Source organism: Macaca mulatta, chromosome 17 (genome assembly GCF_049350105.2).
Source record: "Macaca mulatta isolate MMU2019108-1 chromosome 17, T2T-MMU8v2.0, whole genome shotgun sequence".
Classification (NCBI taxonomy): Eukaryota; Metazoa; Chordata; class Mammalia; order Primates; family Cercopithecidae; genus Macaca; species Macaca mulatta.
Window position 1 is genome coordinate 86,488,905 of NC_133422.1, and position 17,400 is coordinate 86,506,304.

The 17,400-nt window shown below is 36.9% G+C and overlaps 1 protein-coding gene across 1 annotated transcript in view; it reads left to right on the forward strand.

Annotated features, from left to right (window-relative positions):
- GPC5 (glypican 5) overlaps positions 1 to 17,400 on the forward strand; it is a 1,454,359-nt gene that overhangs the window by 318,237 nt on the left and 1,118,722 nt on the right. The window contains exon 4 of the mRNA XM_015121302.3: positions 5,630 to 5,763. Within this exon, the coding sequence (XP_014976788.2) occupies positions 5,630 to 5,763 (134 nt within the window). The remainder of the gene's footprint in view (positions 1 to 5,629; positions 5,764 to 17,400) is intronic.

Sequence of the window (17,400 nt, forward strand, 5' to 3'; positions counted from 1 at the left end):
CATAATATTTTGTAATCACTTTTGTTTTTTGTTTTTGTTTTTTTTTTTTTTTTTGGAGACGGAGCCTTTCCTGGGTTCATGCCATTCTCCTGCCTCAGCCTCCCAAGTAGCTGGGACTACAGGCACCTGCCACCACGCATGGCTAATTTTTTTTTATATTTTTAGTAGAGACGGGGTTTCACCGTGTTAGCCAAGATGGTCTCGATCTCCTGACCTTGTGATCTGCCCACCTTGTCCTCCCAAAGTGCTGGGATTACAGGAGTGAGCCACTGCGCCCGACCTGTAATCACTTATTTTTATTTACTTTTTTCATTTCTATTGATAGAAATGTAGCAACATAGTAAAAGCTTTTCTCCTCCTCCTTTTTTGTGGGATGGGGACAGTATATTACATGAATTCTCTTTCTCCTGCATTTGATTTTCCTTCTAACATTTACATTTTATATACATTTTATGATTTCATCTATTTGCATGGGTTTAACTATTGGCTCTATGCGTGCGATTCTATTCATTAACTTGGTTTTGATCTCCAATCTATTATTTAGAGCTGTGTTTTAGAAATTACCACAATTAAAGCTCAAAATGAGAATTAATCTCTCCCTCCAAAAAACAGGTACACCGTAAACTAAACTTGTTCTACCTTCTAACTTCCATCTATCAGTGTCTGGCTCTGTAATCATCCTGATTACTATGTTTAAAACCACCAAGAGCTTTAACTTCTTCTTTCTTGTCTTGTATAGGGAGTCAAGCCCTAGTCAAATACCATTCATTGCGCTCATAAAGGAGCTTCCCCTTTTCCTCTCTTATTTCACTGGTTCTGAGTTTATTCCAATAGTCTCTTACCTCACCTATTGGAATGGTGTCTTTGTTGATTGCAATGACTATAACAGATCTTTCTAAAACAGGGCTCTGATAATTCTGTTCCCTTGCCCATTAATTATTAATATAGTATAATAGTCTGAAAAATCAAATCCAAATCTAATGTATCTGGTACATTACCTCTGCCCCCATAGTGACCTGGCCCAAATTACTACCTTCCTAAATTTGTCCTCTTTGGAATAAAACTAACATCATGGACTTTCTCTCTGTGTTGAAGAAATAGCTTCTCCAACACAAAGACCAGATTTGTGGAAACAGATTTTACCCCTAAAATCAGCCAGCTCTTTTAGAAACTATTTCTCAGAATCATAAGGGAATTGAACACGAGAAATAAACTCAAATTTGTTGCTATAACTGAAAAAATTACCAATAGTTTATTTCTTCTGGATAGTTTAAAATTAGCTTTTAGTATAATAATGTGAATTATTTAATGTAAGGGAGTACAGCACATGTGTCCACAAAGTACCTTGTTTCTTATTTTATGTATCATTATTATTATCAAGCATACATGCAGACTCATGCCTTATGTAATCTCTTAACTGCCTCTCTGTTAACACCAAGCATCCTAGATGTGACCTGAAGCAAAGCAATTAGTTACCTTTACATACAAGCGACTGTGAAGTGAGCCTGTGCCTCCTCCACTAACCCAGGTTGCTTAATAATCACTTGAACTACCTCAGCATTTTTTGCTTTTCAATTTGTAATATTTTAAACATTTTTGCTTTTCAAATTGTATTATTATTATTAAACATTAAGGAAGTACTATTGCAAAAGAAATAGAGATTCTAGGGTGGGCACGGTGTCTCACGCCTGTAATTCCAGCATTTTGGGAGGCTAAGGTAGGAGGATCACTTGAGGCCAGGAGTTTGAGACCAGCTCAAGCAACATAGTGAGATGCCATCTCTACAAAAAAAAAAAAAAAAAAAAAAAAGGGATAAAAAATAAGCCGGGCATGGTGGCATGTGCCTATAGTCTAGCTACTCTAGAGGCCAAGGTGGGAGGATTGCTTGAGCCAGGAAGTCCAAGGCTGCAGTGAGTCATGATAACGCCACTACGCTCCAGCCTGGGCGACAGAGTGAGATCCTGTCTGGAAAAAAAAAAGAAAGAAAGAAAACAAAAACAAAAAGAAACAGAAGCTCTGCTTTGTGAATCAAATGAAAATAAATAATTTAAGTTATTCTTTACAAAGTTTTTTTGTAAAAAGCTTTGAAAGTCTGAAGATTTGAATAAGACTGAGTGCACAGATGGGGGAGGCTCCAAAGATAAGTTTGTGCTTTTGCACGTAGTGCCAAGATTACAGTGAGAATGGGGAAAGTCAGCTAACTGACAAGCAGTTGTTGAAACAAATAACTTGATCAGAACGGTGGAAGTGATATGGGCTAGGAGCAACTAAGAGAGTCATTTCAAGGTGAAATGGGAACTTGAAAATCAGTGGGAAGCCTGGGAAGAAACTGAAAGCCAGAGTAGATAAGCATTAGGGAGGAAAACATTTTTTTGCAAGACACTCCAGACTGATTGCAGGGGAAAATGGTAGAGACCAGGGAGGAGAATTAAGAAGGAAATTGCAGTATAAGTCAAAGATGAAAAATTGTCAACATAAGTGTGAAGGTTTTTTCAATAGCAAGAAGGTACTAGTATTGAAAGGTGCCACCCAAATTGGCTCACCTCAAGGGAGCTAAGGTGACAGGGTAACGTCCTGATAACAGATGGTTTTCCTTTTCTTTTCAATAAAGTATGAAGTTGAGCTCCCTCATAGCAAGTCGACAAATATAAGGGCTTTGAAATTTACTTGCGTTTGTTAGAATCAGCTATATATGCTTGTATCTTTGGATACAATCAAAGATATCTTATAAGTCTATGGCTAGAGCATTTTCTTTTGTATTTGAAAAAATAATTGCAAAGATGATAATGGGGATAAAGGTGTTGCGAGGCTGGTATTTTTCAGCTCTCCGTCCGCCTTGCCTGGAAACATGGTCAATAGCAGTTACAATCTGAGGTCTGACGAGGGAGGGACAGGATGAGATAAGATTTCTCTGAACTCATAACTTCAAAGTAGTTTTATTTTCTTGAGTTTCAAAGATGAGAAAACTAAGATATGTAGAAGTTCCATAACTCACCTCAAACCCTATGGCAAGGCATACTGGATAGTGATTGCAGATTCTGTTTCCCTTTCTCTTTGCTTCTTTATTTCAAACTGTCCTGTGGTGTGGTCAAATAATCTTACTCTATCCACTTAAAAACACTATCAACTTAGATCGTCTTCCCTGGGTTCTTGTTACTAGGAGTTGTTGATGAACCTATAGCGAACATACTTTCCTCCATTTTTGTGAATAATTTAGCACCTTACTAATAGATTTATACTTTACTATTGCTACTTTTCAAAGTGGAAATTCACTTTGAGTCTTTTACCACCTTGTCCTTATGCTTCTTTTGCTTCTGTCAATCATTTGCCCAGCCCTGTTGACTTTGCCTCTCTTCTATCTGTAACTCATGAACACTGTCACTATTGCAGTTCAAAATTAAAATTTCTTATTCAGGACTGCTTGAAGAGTCTATTAACAGTTTACTTGCCTTGAATAGTTTTCTCTCTCTAGTCCAACTTCTGCAATGCGGCCTCATGCATTTACTAAACTTCAGCTGTGGCATTTTACATTTTGAGCAACCATCAGGAGCTTTTATCTAAAAAATAAAGCTCCTTAGGCTGGCATTTAAAGCCCTCCAAAATCTTTTCTCTAACTTACCCTTTAAATATAATTTCCTTTTATGATTATCTTCCATGAACCCACCTTTCCAAGCAAAGCAAAACTTTTTCAATTGTCCGTGTCAGCCTCATGTTTTCTGACACCTACCCTCTGAGGACTTTTCCTCTGCCCATCATCACTGTTCTTTGTTCTGAGAAAATTCTCTATCAAATCCATCTCCAAGTGCTACTCTTGTCCCTCCTGTGCATCTCTGAAATCCACTTCTTCCATTTTACTGCTTCTCTGCCGACTTCGGGCCCTGACATTTTCCATGGGCCTGTTGAAGGACCTCTCTTCTCCCTCTGTCTGCACAGCTGCTGTGATGAGTTTTCTCATGTGGAAATCTGAAGCTGCACTTTCCCCACTTGGAATCTTTTGCCTGTGTTCCATTTGCTCTCACAAGTCCTTTAGCTCAGTCTCCAAGTCATACGATGGCTTGTTTATGTCTTTCACACCAGCCTTACCTCTTGCTACACCCATTTCTCACAGCATGTACTTCTTGTTCCAAATGCACAGTGTAGTTGCTGTAACCATGTGTTACAATGTTTTGACATCCTTGTAATGGGTTGCTCTTGTCATGTTATAGGACAATTGCTATTTTACCGGTGTAACTTTCATCTCAACAGTGTACGTGAGGCCATGCCTTATTCATATTTGTATCTCTAGCATCTAACATAGTAGGGTACAACAGATATTTATTTTTAATTTGATTGAACTGAAATAACTTCAACATATCCAGGTTCAATGGATGCTCCAAGTCTCATCCCGATGGGTAGTAGCCTTTCCCAGGGTAGTCTTTGCTGATATCCTTCTTCACCCATCACCCCCACCAGGCAAGGATCCTACCTCTCTCGGACATCCATTGTCAGTCGCACTTTTTTGACACATACAACTTGCATTTTGATGATTAGAAGGATTCCTTTATTTCTTTCCTCTTAAATTACAAGCTCTATTAGGAGAAACTTTAGTTATTCCTATTTTCCCTATTATAACATTTAATATATGTGCTTTGCAAATACTAAAAGTGAAAGAAATATGGGTAAAATAAATGAAATGGATACATAGCTTCTTCAATACTCATTACATGGAAAATCAAAGAGATCTCTAACTTTAAGGGAACTTTGGAATAATTTATTCTAACTTCTTCGTTGTGCACATTAGGAAATCACATTCAAAGAGGTCTGTTACATTTTTAAGGTCTCAGTGTGAAGAAAGGAAAAATTAGGACGAGAACCAGAGTCTCTTGATTCCAGGCAATGCTTTTACGTATTTCCAATTATATTACTCTGCCTTTTCAATTATATGAGGTATCATATAAATCTGTTTGATGCTTTACATGTAAAGTAATTACTTAATTTTTTCGATGATACTTATGTAAATTATACAGATATCTTTACTAGATAAGTATTAAAGAAACAGTATGTTTTCGATGGGGATAAATTATTTTTTAAAAGTACTGTAATAACACCCTGAAATCACACCAGTTTGAGAAAGAAGATGCAGAACTATTATAAAAGGAGATCTTCATATTAATATTCATTGTCATTTCTAAGAAAGGACCTTAAGAAGAAAACTACAAAGATATTTGCTTTTGACCTTAGAATTCATTTATAAAAGGACCACATATTCCATAGCAAATTATTTCATTTTAACATAGGACAAGTATGTGATTAGTTATACATATAAATCATAAATAATATCTATTTTGATAAAGTAATATTACATAAATAAGTCAGTTTATTCATATAGTCATCTGATTTTGGCATATCTTGCACATGTATACTGCATACCACATAAATGTCCACGATGTCCATTTATCATAACTGCCATTTTATACAGACAATTTACTTCCCTCTGTTTGAAAAACTAACAAACATTGTATATTATTTTAAAGGTGAATATTGAGGTGAAAGCAAGAACATGTCATTGTTTTGACTTCTACGAAACATCACATTCTCAGAAAGATGGAGCATGATTTCTAACTGCCTTTTAATGTTTTCTATTTAAAAGGTAAATAAGATTTGTGGCCGCCCCATAAGAACACCCACACAAAGCCCCCGTTGTTCTTTTGATCAGAGCAAAGAGAAGCATGGAATGAAGACCACTACAAGGAACAGTGAAGAGACGCTTGCCAACAGAAGAAAGTAAGACATTTGTTTTACAACCAGAAAGAGAAAAGAAAGTAAGCCGTTAATTTTACAACAGAACAGAACATATTCAATTAAATAGAATAAAATGCAATATGGATGAAAAAAAAGATCAACATTCATTCACTTGAAAATTCAGTGGCTCCATCTGTTCCATTAATTTGGAAGATAGGTTCAACTTATAAGACCAAGAAAACTTCCTGTGATAATGGAACATTTCGATAGTATGACATGGAAGGCCATATCGGGGGCCCTGGGCACATGCGACATCGTGCACTTAAAATATGGCCAGTGGGACTGAGGATTGAATTTTTAATCTTAGTTAATTTTAAATTGTAAATATGGTTAGTGGCTACCGTATTTGAGAGGGAAAGACAGAAAGATAAAAGATTTACATGATGTGATAGGTATTACTGAATGTTTAACATATATTTGTAAAAGTTTAATAAAAAGAAGTTTTCATACTTTTTACATGAAATGCTAAAAATAGTTATCTGTTGATTCAAAATAATAAACATCCCATAGGGTTTGCTAACTCACATTTCTACCACTATGCCCATCATTATTCCACAGGTTAAATTCAGGCCTTGTTTTGCGTTCCTTTGCTTGATAATGGATGCTTAAGAGGTAAAGCTCTTAAAACTAGAGGAAATTATTATTTGTGTGTGTGTCTAGTTGACCAGTCAGTGTATGTCCTGGCAAACACTAGATTCTAAGTCAGTACTTTTTGAATTGGACTGAAATTCAGAATTTTGTATTCATTTATGAAATAATTATTTCTAATAATACTCTATGAATAATTCATATATAAAGTATTTCACATAACGTTTCTATAATCTAAAATCTGTTTCTTTCTTTTTGGGATAGGACACCTAATTGCCACATTCTCTCATCAGATGGGCTGTAAGCATGGGATAAAGATCTGGGCTATTGCTGGCTATTTTCTACAGCTAAAAAGAATTAGCATTTTATTTTACATGTAAAGTAGCTGTTCTTTTTATCTAAACACCTACAATGATCAGCAATCATTTCTTGCACTTGAGAAATCAGTGTATTTTGTCTAGGGTGTTTTTATAATAAAACCCAGCTACAGAAGATCTGAAGTCCTTCAAGGTGATGTATTTCACCACCAAAACAACCCAGCTGGAAAACAAAACAAAACCCAACCTTTAATATCATCTATTCACTAGCAAAATGAAACCAATGCAGGTGAAATGTTACAAACTGGCTCAGGAACAATAAGGGGGCTCAGACGAGTGAAAGTTTTTAAAAGTATCTATCCTGGCCACTGAATAGACCTTCTTGTCACCAATCTTGCAAACTCATTATTTTGATGTCCCTGACCGTCCAGCTATGATGAGCCATTGTCCATGAATGAGCGTAGATCCATCACATGCTTGTCTCCTGCTGCACGGAGTGAACAACCATAGGAACTGTACACGAGTCCACTTATGCATTTCAATTTTACGCTATTTTTTATTTCCACTCTTTAGGGGGGCTTCATTGCCATGGCATTATATTTCTGTTTGTTGCCTATTTATTGTGCAAGTTTCTCTACAAACTGATTCTGAATTTTATGTATCCCTCATCGACTTATTTTTCCCCATGATGTTCTAAATTTCCATTGAAATAGGTGGGTCATGTAGCAGGAGTAGGTGCTGAGTCTGGGCTACCTTTTCATGTGCCTTGTTCTTTCTCTACCTGCTTGAGCCTGATTTCCAATAGATCACTTCCATTTGGTTGTAATTACTTCTATTTAAGCCTAGTCTTACAGCCTGGCAGATCAAATAGTACTTAGTTCATCATGGCAATCTCAGGTTGCACGGTCACTTGCTAGGTCATGGCCAAGTGTGTAGTTTCTACCAGGGCTCAATTGCAAAGCAACTAACCAAACAACCAACTAACCCACCCAGCCATGAAACTTCAGATACCACTGAATAAGTAAACAAGGTCATCTGGACTCACCATCAGAGCACCTTGCAAATGTGTAAGCAACAGAGCCTTTTCTTTTTCATATTAAAGCTCTTTGGGGCTATTCTGTGAATGGACTAGAGCAACACACCAAAATGTATAATGTGATTTTTTTTCTAGTATATAAAGGAATCTAAAAAGCATTGTATCTCTTCCTGAGTTTTAGGTTATCTTAGGTGCAGAAATTTTCCTTTTATATAAGAACAATTTCCCAGTAACATCCAGGCCACATTTAGAAATATTGCTGAATTGTCAAGCACTTGAAATGTCAATATTTTTCACCACAGAGGCACACATATTTCTACTAAGACATTTGGGATGAAGTGATCCATATTTTATTGTCAGCATTATGTCCTACAGGATATCTAGACAGTCAAGGCTCCTGTTTGCCATGGATTGGGAGAGTTTGAGGTCTAACAGTGAAGGAGTCCTTGCCAGCTAAAAGTGAATTATTTCCAGTTGTCCTTACTAATTGGTAAGGAGGTAAAATAATTTGCCAAATCATTAGCTGCATAGCAGGTATCAGGACATATTTGGATTTGCCCAAGTAGTTACCACATATAAAGGAACATCTGTAATTGGAGTCACCCTCTGACTCTGTTTATGATAAGCCAACCTTCTCCAAGTCCGTCTCAGTGTGCACAGACCAGCTAAATAGGCGAGGTAAGTAGCGAGGTGTTAGGAATCACCACCACTGTGTTTTTTCATGTTTTTGAAGTGGCCCTAATCTCAGCAATTCCACAGGTATATGATACATTTTCATTTTAGTATTTTTGTCAGGAGAGGAATTTCTTTTTTCTTATTGTGTTCAGCTCAACTTTTAGGTGGTTTATTTTTTTTCTCTTTTCCTTTATTTTATTTTCTTTAACTTTAAGTTCCAGGATAAAAGTGCAGAAAGTGTAGGTTTGTTAAATGGGTGTATGTGTGCCATGGTGGTTTGCTGCACCTATCATCCTGTCATCTAGGTTTTAAGCCCTGCATGCATTAGCTCTTTGTCCTAATGCTCTCCCTCCCCTTGCCCCACACTCCCTGACTGACCCTGATGTGTGTTGTTCCCCTCCCTATGTCCATGTGTTCTCATTGTTCAATTCCCACTTAGGAGTGAGAACGTGTAGTGTTTGGTTTTCTGTTCCTGTTAGTTTGCTGAGGATGATGGCTTCCAGCTTCACCCATGTCCCTGAAAAGGACATGGTCTCATTCCTTTTTATGGCTGCATAGTATTCCATAGTGTATATATACCACATTTTCTTTATCTAGTCTATAATTGATGGACATTTGTATTGGTTCCATGTCTTTGCTATTGTAAATAGTGCTGCAATAAACATACGTGTGTGTGTCTTTATAGTAGAATGATTTATAATCCTTTGGGTATATACCCAGTAATGGGATTGCTGGGTCAAATGGCATTTCTGGTTCTAGATCCTTGAGGAATCACTACACTGTCTTCCACAATGGTTGAACTAATTTACACTTCCACCAACCATGTAAAAGTGTTCCTGTTTCTCCATAGCCTCTCCAGCATCTGTTGTTTCCTGACTTTTTAATGATCGCCATTCTGACTGGCGTGAGATAGTATATCGTTGTGGTTTTGATTTGCATTTATCTAATGATCAGCGATGTTAAGCTTTTTTTCATATGTTTGTTGGCTGCATAAATGTCTTCTCTTGAGAAGTGTCTGTTCATATCCTTTGCCCACTTTTTGATGTTTTTTTTTTTTTTCTTGTAAATTTAAGTTTGCAGATTCTGGATATTAGACCTTTGTCATATGGGTGGATTGCAGAAATTTTCTCCTATTCTGTATGTTGCCTGTTCACTCTGATGGTAGTTTCTTTTGCTCTGCAGAAGCTCTTTAGTTTAATTAGATCCCATTTGTAAATTTTGGCTTTTGTTGCAATTGCTTCGGTGTTTTTGTCATGAAGGCTTTGGCCATGCCTATGTCCTGAATGGTATTGCCTAGGTTTTCTTCTAGTGTTTCTATGGTTTGGAGTTTTACATTTAAGTTTTAATCTGTCTTGAGTTAATTTTTATATGGGGTGTAAGGAAGGTGTCCAGTTTCAGTTTTCTGCATATGGCTAGCCAGTTTTCCCAACACCTTTTATTAAGTAGGGAATCCTTTCCCCATTGCTTGTTTTTCTCAGGTTTGGTGAAGATCAGATGGTTGTAGATTTGAGGTGTGATTTCTGAGGTCTCTGCTGTGTTCCATTGGTCTATATATCTGTTTTGGTACCAGTACCATGCTGTTTTGGTTGCTTGTACTATAGTTTGAGGTCAGGCAGTGTGATGCTCCCAGTTTTGCTCTTTTTGCTTAAGATTTTCTTGGCTATATGGGCTCTTTTTGGTTCCATATGAAATTTAAAGTAGTTTTTTCGAATTCTGTGAAGAATGTCAATGGTGGTTTGATGGGAATAGCATTGAATCTATAAATTACTTTGGGAAGTATGGGCATTTTCAAAATTTTTGTTTTGTTTTGTTTTGTTTCTGAGACAGAGTCTCACTCTATCACCCAGGCTGGAGTGCAGTGGTGCAATCTCGGCTTACTGCAACCTCCACCTCCCAGGTTCAAGCAATTCTCCTGCCTCACCCTCCCAAGTAGCTGGGATTACAGCATGCACCACCACACCTGGCTAATTTTTGTATTTTTAGTAGAGATGGGGTCACCATGTTCGCCAGGCTGGTCTCAAACTCCTGACCTTGTGATCCGCCCACCTCAGCCTCCCAAAGTGCAGGGATTACAGGCGTGAGCCACCGGGCACGGCCTGCTATATTGGTTTTTCATATCCATGAGGATGGAATGTTTTTCCATTTGTTTTTGCTCTCCCTTATTTCCTTGAGCAGTGGTGTGTAGTTCTCCTTGAAGAGGTACTTCACATCCTGTGTTAGCTGTATTCCTAGGTGTTTTATTCTCTTTGTAGCAATTGTGAATGGGATTTCATTCATGATTTTGCTCTCTCCTTGTCTATTGTTGACGTATAGGAATGCCTGTGGTTTTTGCACAATGATTTTTTTTATCCTGAGACTTTGCTGAAATGGCTTATTAGCTTAAGAGTTTTGGGCTGAGACAATGGGGTTTTCTAAGTATAGAATCATGTCCTCTGGAAACAGACAAGTTAACTACCTCTCTTCCTATCTGAATACCCTTTATTTCTTTGTCTTCTCTGATTGCCCTGGCCAGAACTTCCAATACTGTGTTGAATGAGAGTGTTGAGAAGGGGCATCCTTGTTTTATGCCAGTTTTCAAAGGGAATGCTTCTAGCTTTTGCCCATCCAGTATGATATTTGCTGTGGGTTTGTCATAAATAGCTCTTATTATTTTGAGATATGATCCATCAATACCTGGTTTATTGAGAGATTTTAACATGAAGAGATCTTGAATTTTATCGAAGGTCTTTTCTGCATCTATTGAGATGATCATGTGGTTTTTGTCATAGGTTCTTTTATGTGATGGATTATGTTTATTGATTTGCATATGTTGAACCAGCCTTGCATCCCAGGGATGAAGGTGACTTAATTGTGGTAGATAAGCTTTTTGATGTGCTGCTGGATTTGATTGCCAGTATTTTATTGAGGATTTTCATATCGATGTTTATCAGGGATATTGGCCTGAATTTCAGGAATTTCAATTTGATGTTCACTCCCTGAGTTGGGGACTCAGTATGGGGATTGTGCGATGGGTCAGTATATCTAGTTCAAGTCTGTGTTCAGGAGTGTGAAATAACTACAGGGTGGGTCTGTGGACTAAATGTCCCAATGAGATAAAGTATAAATGACCGAGAACAGTTGTTGACTTGTTTGGATTTCCTTCTATAACCCATTAATTAAAATAAAAGGAAAGATTACTGAAAAACATAGGCAAGAAAAACATCCAAATTATTAACAAAACCACTGCTTTGTGTAGTTCATATAAAAGGGAAGTAAAAAATAAATTAATATTTTCTAAGTTAGTTTTATTAATTAGCTGTATATCCACAATAGTGTTAAAAGAAAAAATTACAACAAATTTAGTTGTAGATATAATTGGCTTTTATTTGGGATTCATGAATCAGAGAAGCCTCTATTCCAGAAAATGGAATGAAAACTCCAATTGGGCAAGTTCAGGACAGTGGGTTTTGTAAGGTGGAAACGAGAAAACAGAACAATAGGAAAAAATAAAATAAAAAAACTGATTGGTTAACATCAGGTTACTTCAGATTTCTTTTTTTTTCTTTTTTTTTTTTGAGAGTAGTCCCAGCTACTCGAGAGGCTGAGGCAGAAGAATGGCATGAACCTGGGAGGCGCAGCTTTCAGTGAGCCTAGATGGCGCACCACTGCACTCCAGCCTGGGCAACAGAGCGAGACTCTGTCTCAGATTACTTTATGAAAGGGTTAAAGCAGACAGGAATTCTTTATTACAATGACCCAGATTTCCTGGAATCTCCTGTTTTTAGGAAAAACTGGTCTGTTTTGGGATCTGTTTCCTTTAAAGCTTCAGTGATATGGCATGTAGCATGACTGATTCCATTTTGGTTTAGTCTAGTCTGTTGAGGCCTAGTGCAAGAGTTCAGTTCAAAAGAATGGCCTGTAATATTTGTTTAACAATAGTTTCTCTCACGTATCCTTTTTAAAATTTACTTTGAGTAATTCCCAAGAGAATGCCTCTAGCAGAAACTACTTTCTGTAAATTTAAACCAAGCCAAAACCATTAAAGGAAAGCTATGAAACAAAATAATTTAGCAGTTTCCATAGCTTAATTTAGTTCCTGTAATAGCTGAAAAAATAGGAACTGTAAAATCCATCAGTGTCTTTGCCAACATAAATGAAAATAAACACTATTCTATGCTTGCCAAAAATTAAAAATGTATTTTATATTATAAATGAGGCATAACCTTTTCAAATTATATTGCCATAGTTTATATTTTAGATTTAGTATATTATGAAAATTTTGTTGTTTAAAATTATGTTAGAATTATGGCACCCTAACTTAGAAAAATTATTTCAGGACTTTGTGACAGAGGAAGAATTTAATTTATATTTTAGTCTTCCAGTATTCAACCTATTCTTTGAGGTAATGTTAATATAATTGTCAGGGAGGGGAGAATGGTTTCCTTCCACCCTCTGAAATTCTTTAGTTGGGGTACAAATTAAGTTAATATAAGGCAGATTAATAGAAAAACAATTTTAATTACATATATAGGAATGGGAGTCCCACAAAAATATGGGGCTTAAGGAAAGGCTAGGTAATTGAAGCTTATATAGCATCTGGAGCTCAAGAAAGGAATATACGGTTGGATCTTCTGGGGGGTAGTGAAGACAAACTATTGAGAGGGTGAGTGGAGGAAAGGGATGGGAAATAAAATTTGCATTGTTACGCAGGCAAAATTCGCACTGGTAATAAAGACAAACTAGGTCTCCTGGAAGTTCTCTTCCTGATTCAGATACCCTTACTAAGGAAAATTTTCTTTATAGATGTAAACTTCTTTTACAAAAGAGCAGGTTTTCAGAGCGTTTCCTGTGTCTTCAGTTCTCAAAATAACCAGTTCAAAGTAATCAAGATGACAAAAAGTTATATTTTGGCGTGGCATGTTCTGGTCTCCTACAGTTATATTTTGGGGTGTTGTGTCCTAAGCCTCAGCATAACCATGGTTGACTTATAACTAATTTAACTAGCTACCTTTTTTTGGGTGTAGGCCAACAGTATTTATTAAGTGATGATTAATCAGCCTTTGTTTTATCATTGGAATGTTTAATCCTTTTGTATACAGAAATATACAATATCCTGAAGGTAGTTGGGCTTAAGACTGCTGTCTTGCTCTTTGTTTTCTCTTTACTTCATGCCTTTTAAAAAAATTCTCCCTTTCTTGCCTTCTTTTGAGTTTAACATATATTTATTATTTTTATCCTTTTACAACTTTTTAAATTTGTATTTCTTTATTATCCAATGGTTATTATAGAGATCACAATATGCATTTTTAATTTTTAGTGTCTAAATTATAACTTTTACTACTTCATTGAACAATATAAGAAACTTACGATAGTTTCACTCCATTACACTCTTCCCATTTTTTATGCTATTTTACCAGCAAATAGCTGACTCTTACCAATATTTTCACAACCCCTAGGACAACTACTGTTATATAGTCAATACTTATAATTTCTCACACAGTTTGTCCTTTCTGGTGCTTTTTTTCCTCCAGTTTCATGTGTTTATATAGAATCGTTTTGCTTTAGCCTTAGTATAGCTTTTGCTGATTATTACAGGCGATGAATTTTTGCAACTTTCATTTGTCTGCAGACATCTTCATTTTTGAAGAATATTTTCATGAGGTCTTGAATTATACATTGCTGCCAAGTAACATTTTAAAAATGAAAATGTCTAAGCCATCATTAAGTTCATGACTAAGCCATCATTAAGTTCATAACATTACACGTTGTGTCTAAGTGGTATGGAAAGTTTAGTGGAACAAATATAAGATGAGAAATAACTAAAGTTGTGGGTGCTGCTATTGGCCCTACTCACATCCTCTTCACCTGGCCCTTTTGCCTGCCTCCTGGCTGCTGTGTACCAACTCACAGCTGCTCTAGTCTCTGGGAAATTGCCTTCAACAAATAGGAGCCATTGGTGTTTCTTACCTATTGCTATCTAAAAAATCATTCCAAAATGTAGTGGCTTAAACCAGCAATAAACATTTATTATACTATTTTCTGTTAGGAATTTGGGAGCTAATTACTTGTGGGGTTCATGCTCAGGGTCATTACAGAGATTGCTGTCAAGAAGGCAGCTAGGGCTGTGGTCATCTGAAAGCTCAAGTGGGGCTGGAGTATCATCTCCCAAGATTGCTTGCTCACATGGCTGTTGGTGGGAGGCCTCCATTTGTTGTCACAATGACCTCTCCATAGGACTGCCTGAGTGTCCTCACATTGTAGCTGACTTCTCTCAGGACAAGAAATCTAACAGAGAGCAAGGCAGAGGCTGCCGTCTTATTATGAACTGGCCTCAGAAATCACATACTATTGCTTTTGCAATATTCCATAGGTTACATAGGTCAACCCTCTTCAGTGTAGAAGGGGACTATGCAAAGGCATGAGGGATCAAACTGTGGGAGTTATCTTGGAGACTGCCTCTCACCCATCTCATCCACCTGTGGAAAAGGATTAGACTCCCGCCTGCTTCAGGCTCTTGGTAGCAGCTCACAGACAATGACTGACTGACACAGGGATAGAAGAGGCTTGCCCCTTGCTTGAACGGGTGGGACCAAACATGGTGAAATGCATGCTTCAGTGCTCCCTGTGGTATCTGGCTGAAGCTGAGCCCACATCCCCACTTAGCTCCTTCCGCTACACCTGCCCTTGCTTCCCTTGCTCCCTTTTACCTAAGAGCACTCCCTCATGAGTTGCCTGCATACTGATTACTGTCTCAGGCACTGCTTCTAGGGAATCTGACCTAGAGATACTTGAATTTTTAAAGGTACCTAAAATAAATGCAGAATGAGAGTAAGTGAAGGCAGTATTACAGTATCCCCTCCTGAGGATAGAGAAATCTCTTAATATTCCCAAGTTCCTAACCATTCTGTTTTGTCTTTTTTTCCTCTCTGTTTTTCTGTATTCATTTCACAGAGGTCCCTTCTGTTAAGTCCATTGCTTTTTCCTTGTTTTGCTTCTAACATTTGAAGAAGGAAGATTTCCTTATTCCGGGATAAGAGTTGTGCTAAGCTCATTTGTGGACATTGTGAGTCTTCTTCTAGCTTGGAAAGAGGGGAACTAAATTATAGAGTTGGATTCTTTTATTTTGGAGATGTAATTGTCCTGAGTCAATTTCCCCAGTTTACTTCTGTTTATACAGCATGCTAATAATGTGCACATTGAAGATCCTGAGTGATTGATACATACCAGTTACGGAGGTCTCCAAAGTTGAGCAAAGTAAGGAAGAGCTACTGCTCCTTTAAACAGCCAGCAAAGCATCACAATTTTGCCTTTTTGGGCAGAGACCAAATCAACACAGCTGTAAAGGACATTGCACTCATATAGTTGTCTAAAGCAGGCCAGGCTGAGTGATTTCCCTGTGGCAGTTCCTGCTCTCTGCTTGATTTCTTGAAGTTAGCTGGTAAGAATAAGCTATTAGCAAGCTTAAATCGGTGATAATTAGCTGTACATTATTATTTCAAAGTGGCGTGGCTGTGCCAATTAAGTAGGTAATTAGGAAAACCCCAGGACAATAAATTAAGATAGAGTCTCAACACCAGTGCCCCATCTGTTCTCCAGCAAGCATTCCAATTAGCCAGGCCTCTCATTTCAGAATGCATGATTAAGGGGATTGGCTACATGCATGAGTGTGTATTTGCATAATAGGGACTGTCCTAGGTGCTTAGTAAAAATAAGATATTTTTCCTATCAGACAGGCTTTTGATGTCAAGGTAGGGAATGCAGAATTTTTAGAAATACTGGATTTTTAATGTTTGAAACAAAATATAAATTGTTTTATGAGTTTTTTCAATTTTGTCTTCAGAACTTAATTGAAATATTATATCATTAGATATTTCCATTTCATTCTAATGCATTTATTAAATCATGATTTGAGTGAGAATTTTATCACTTGGAACATTAACAGTTTTATTTGTTAAGAATAGAAAGCAATGAGGACACTTGAAATTGCAGTTTAATCAAAGAAATGAGGCAGGGCATGATTCTCATTCAGAATGTCACTGTCAACTAAAGTAAATTAATATCCTGTATGTCACTGAAAAACACAGTGAAGTGTTCAAAATGATTAAATGTGGGAAAAAAATTTGAAACGTCTGTTCAGTGAAGAACACTTAATGTTATTTAAGATTATTGCCAAGGTAGATAGATTCATATTAAATGGGATCAGTTAGCTTAAAATACATAGAGTTTATAATAAAAAACATAGAGTTTATAGTTACATAGTCAAATCTTATCTAACACAACACTTTATTAATGAAACCAAAATTAAATTTAAAAATTCATGGTATTACACACTGAGTATATATGTTTGTTTAGATGGTAAATCAGTATTGAGATATGCTGGACTTAATGATGAATTGTATGTACAAATATTCAGTGGATGAAAATATTCATTGGTCTGAAAAAGAAGTTGATTCTTTCAGGAAAATTTAATATCATTTATAGTACCAGAGAAAGCAATTTACAATCTATTTCTTCGTAAGTGAAAGTTAGTGTGTCTTTGAGGTGCCATTATTATTTATTACCTGTAAATTTAACTTGTGAAAATAAAGGTCATGTTTTCAATGAAAAAAAAAATCTGCTTAATGTAAAACAGTGCTTGTTAGGTGGTGGTGCTGAGGGCTTCCAGAGCAGGGCAGGCCAAGACAAAGCTTTGGATAGGAGGCCAGAGGTGAGGCCAGAGCAGGTACGGAGGGAACATGAGCTATAAGGCAGGCTAGAGTCAAGACCTACGGAAATAATGAAGATCAGGACTTGCAGGGGGTCAAACTACAGGCACACAGGAAGAGCAAATACCAGAAGGCAGAGCAAACATATGGCAAAAGTTCAGGCTAGTTGTTCTTAACCTTTGGGAATCATGTATCCTGCTGAGGATCCCATAAATGTTCCCAGAAAAAGAAAGTTCATAGACAAATCCACGCAGAATTTTGTTGCATTGAAAAGTACTTTGCTCCACCTAAAACTAATATTAAAAACAGAAAATCTTTT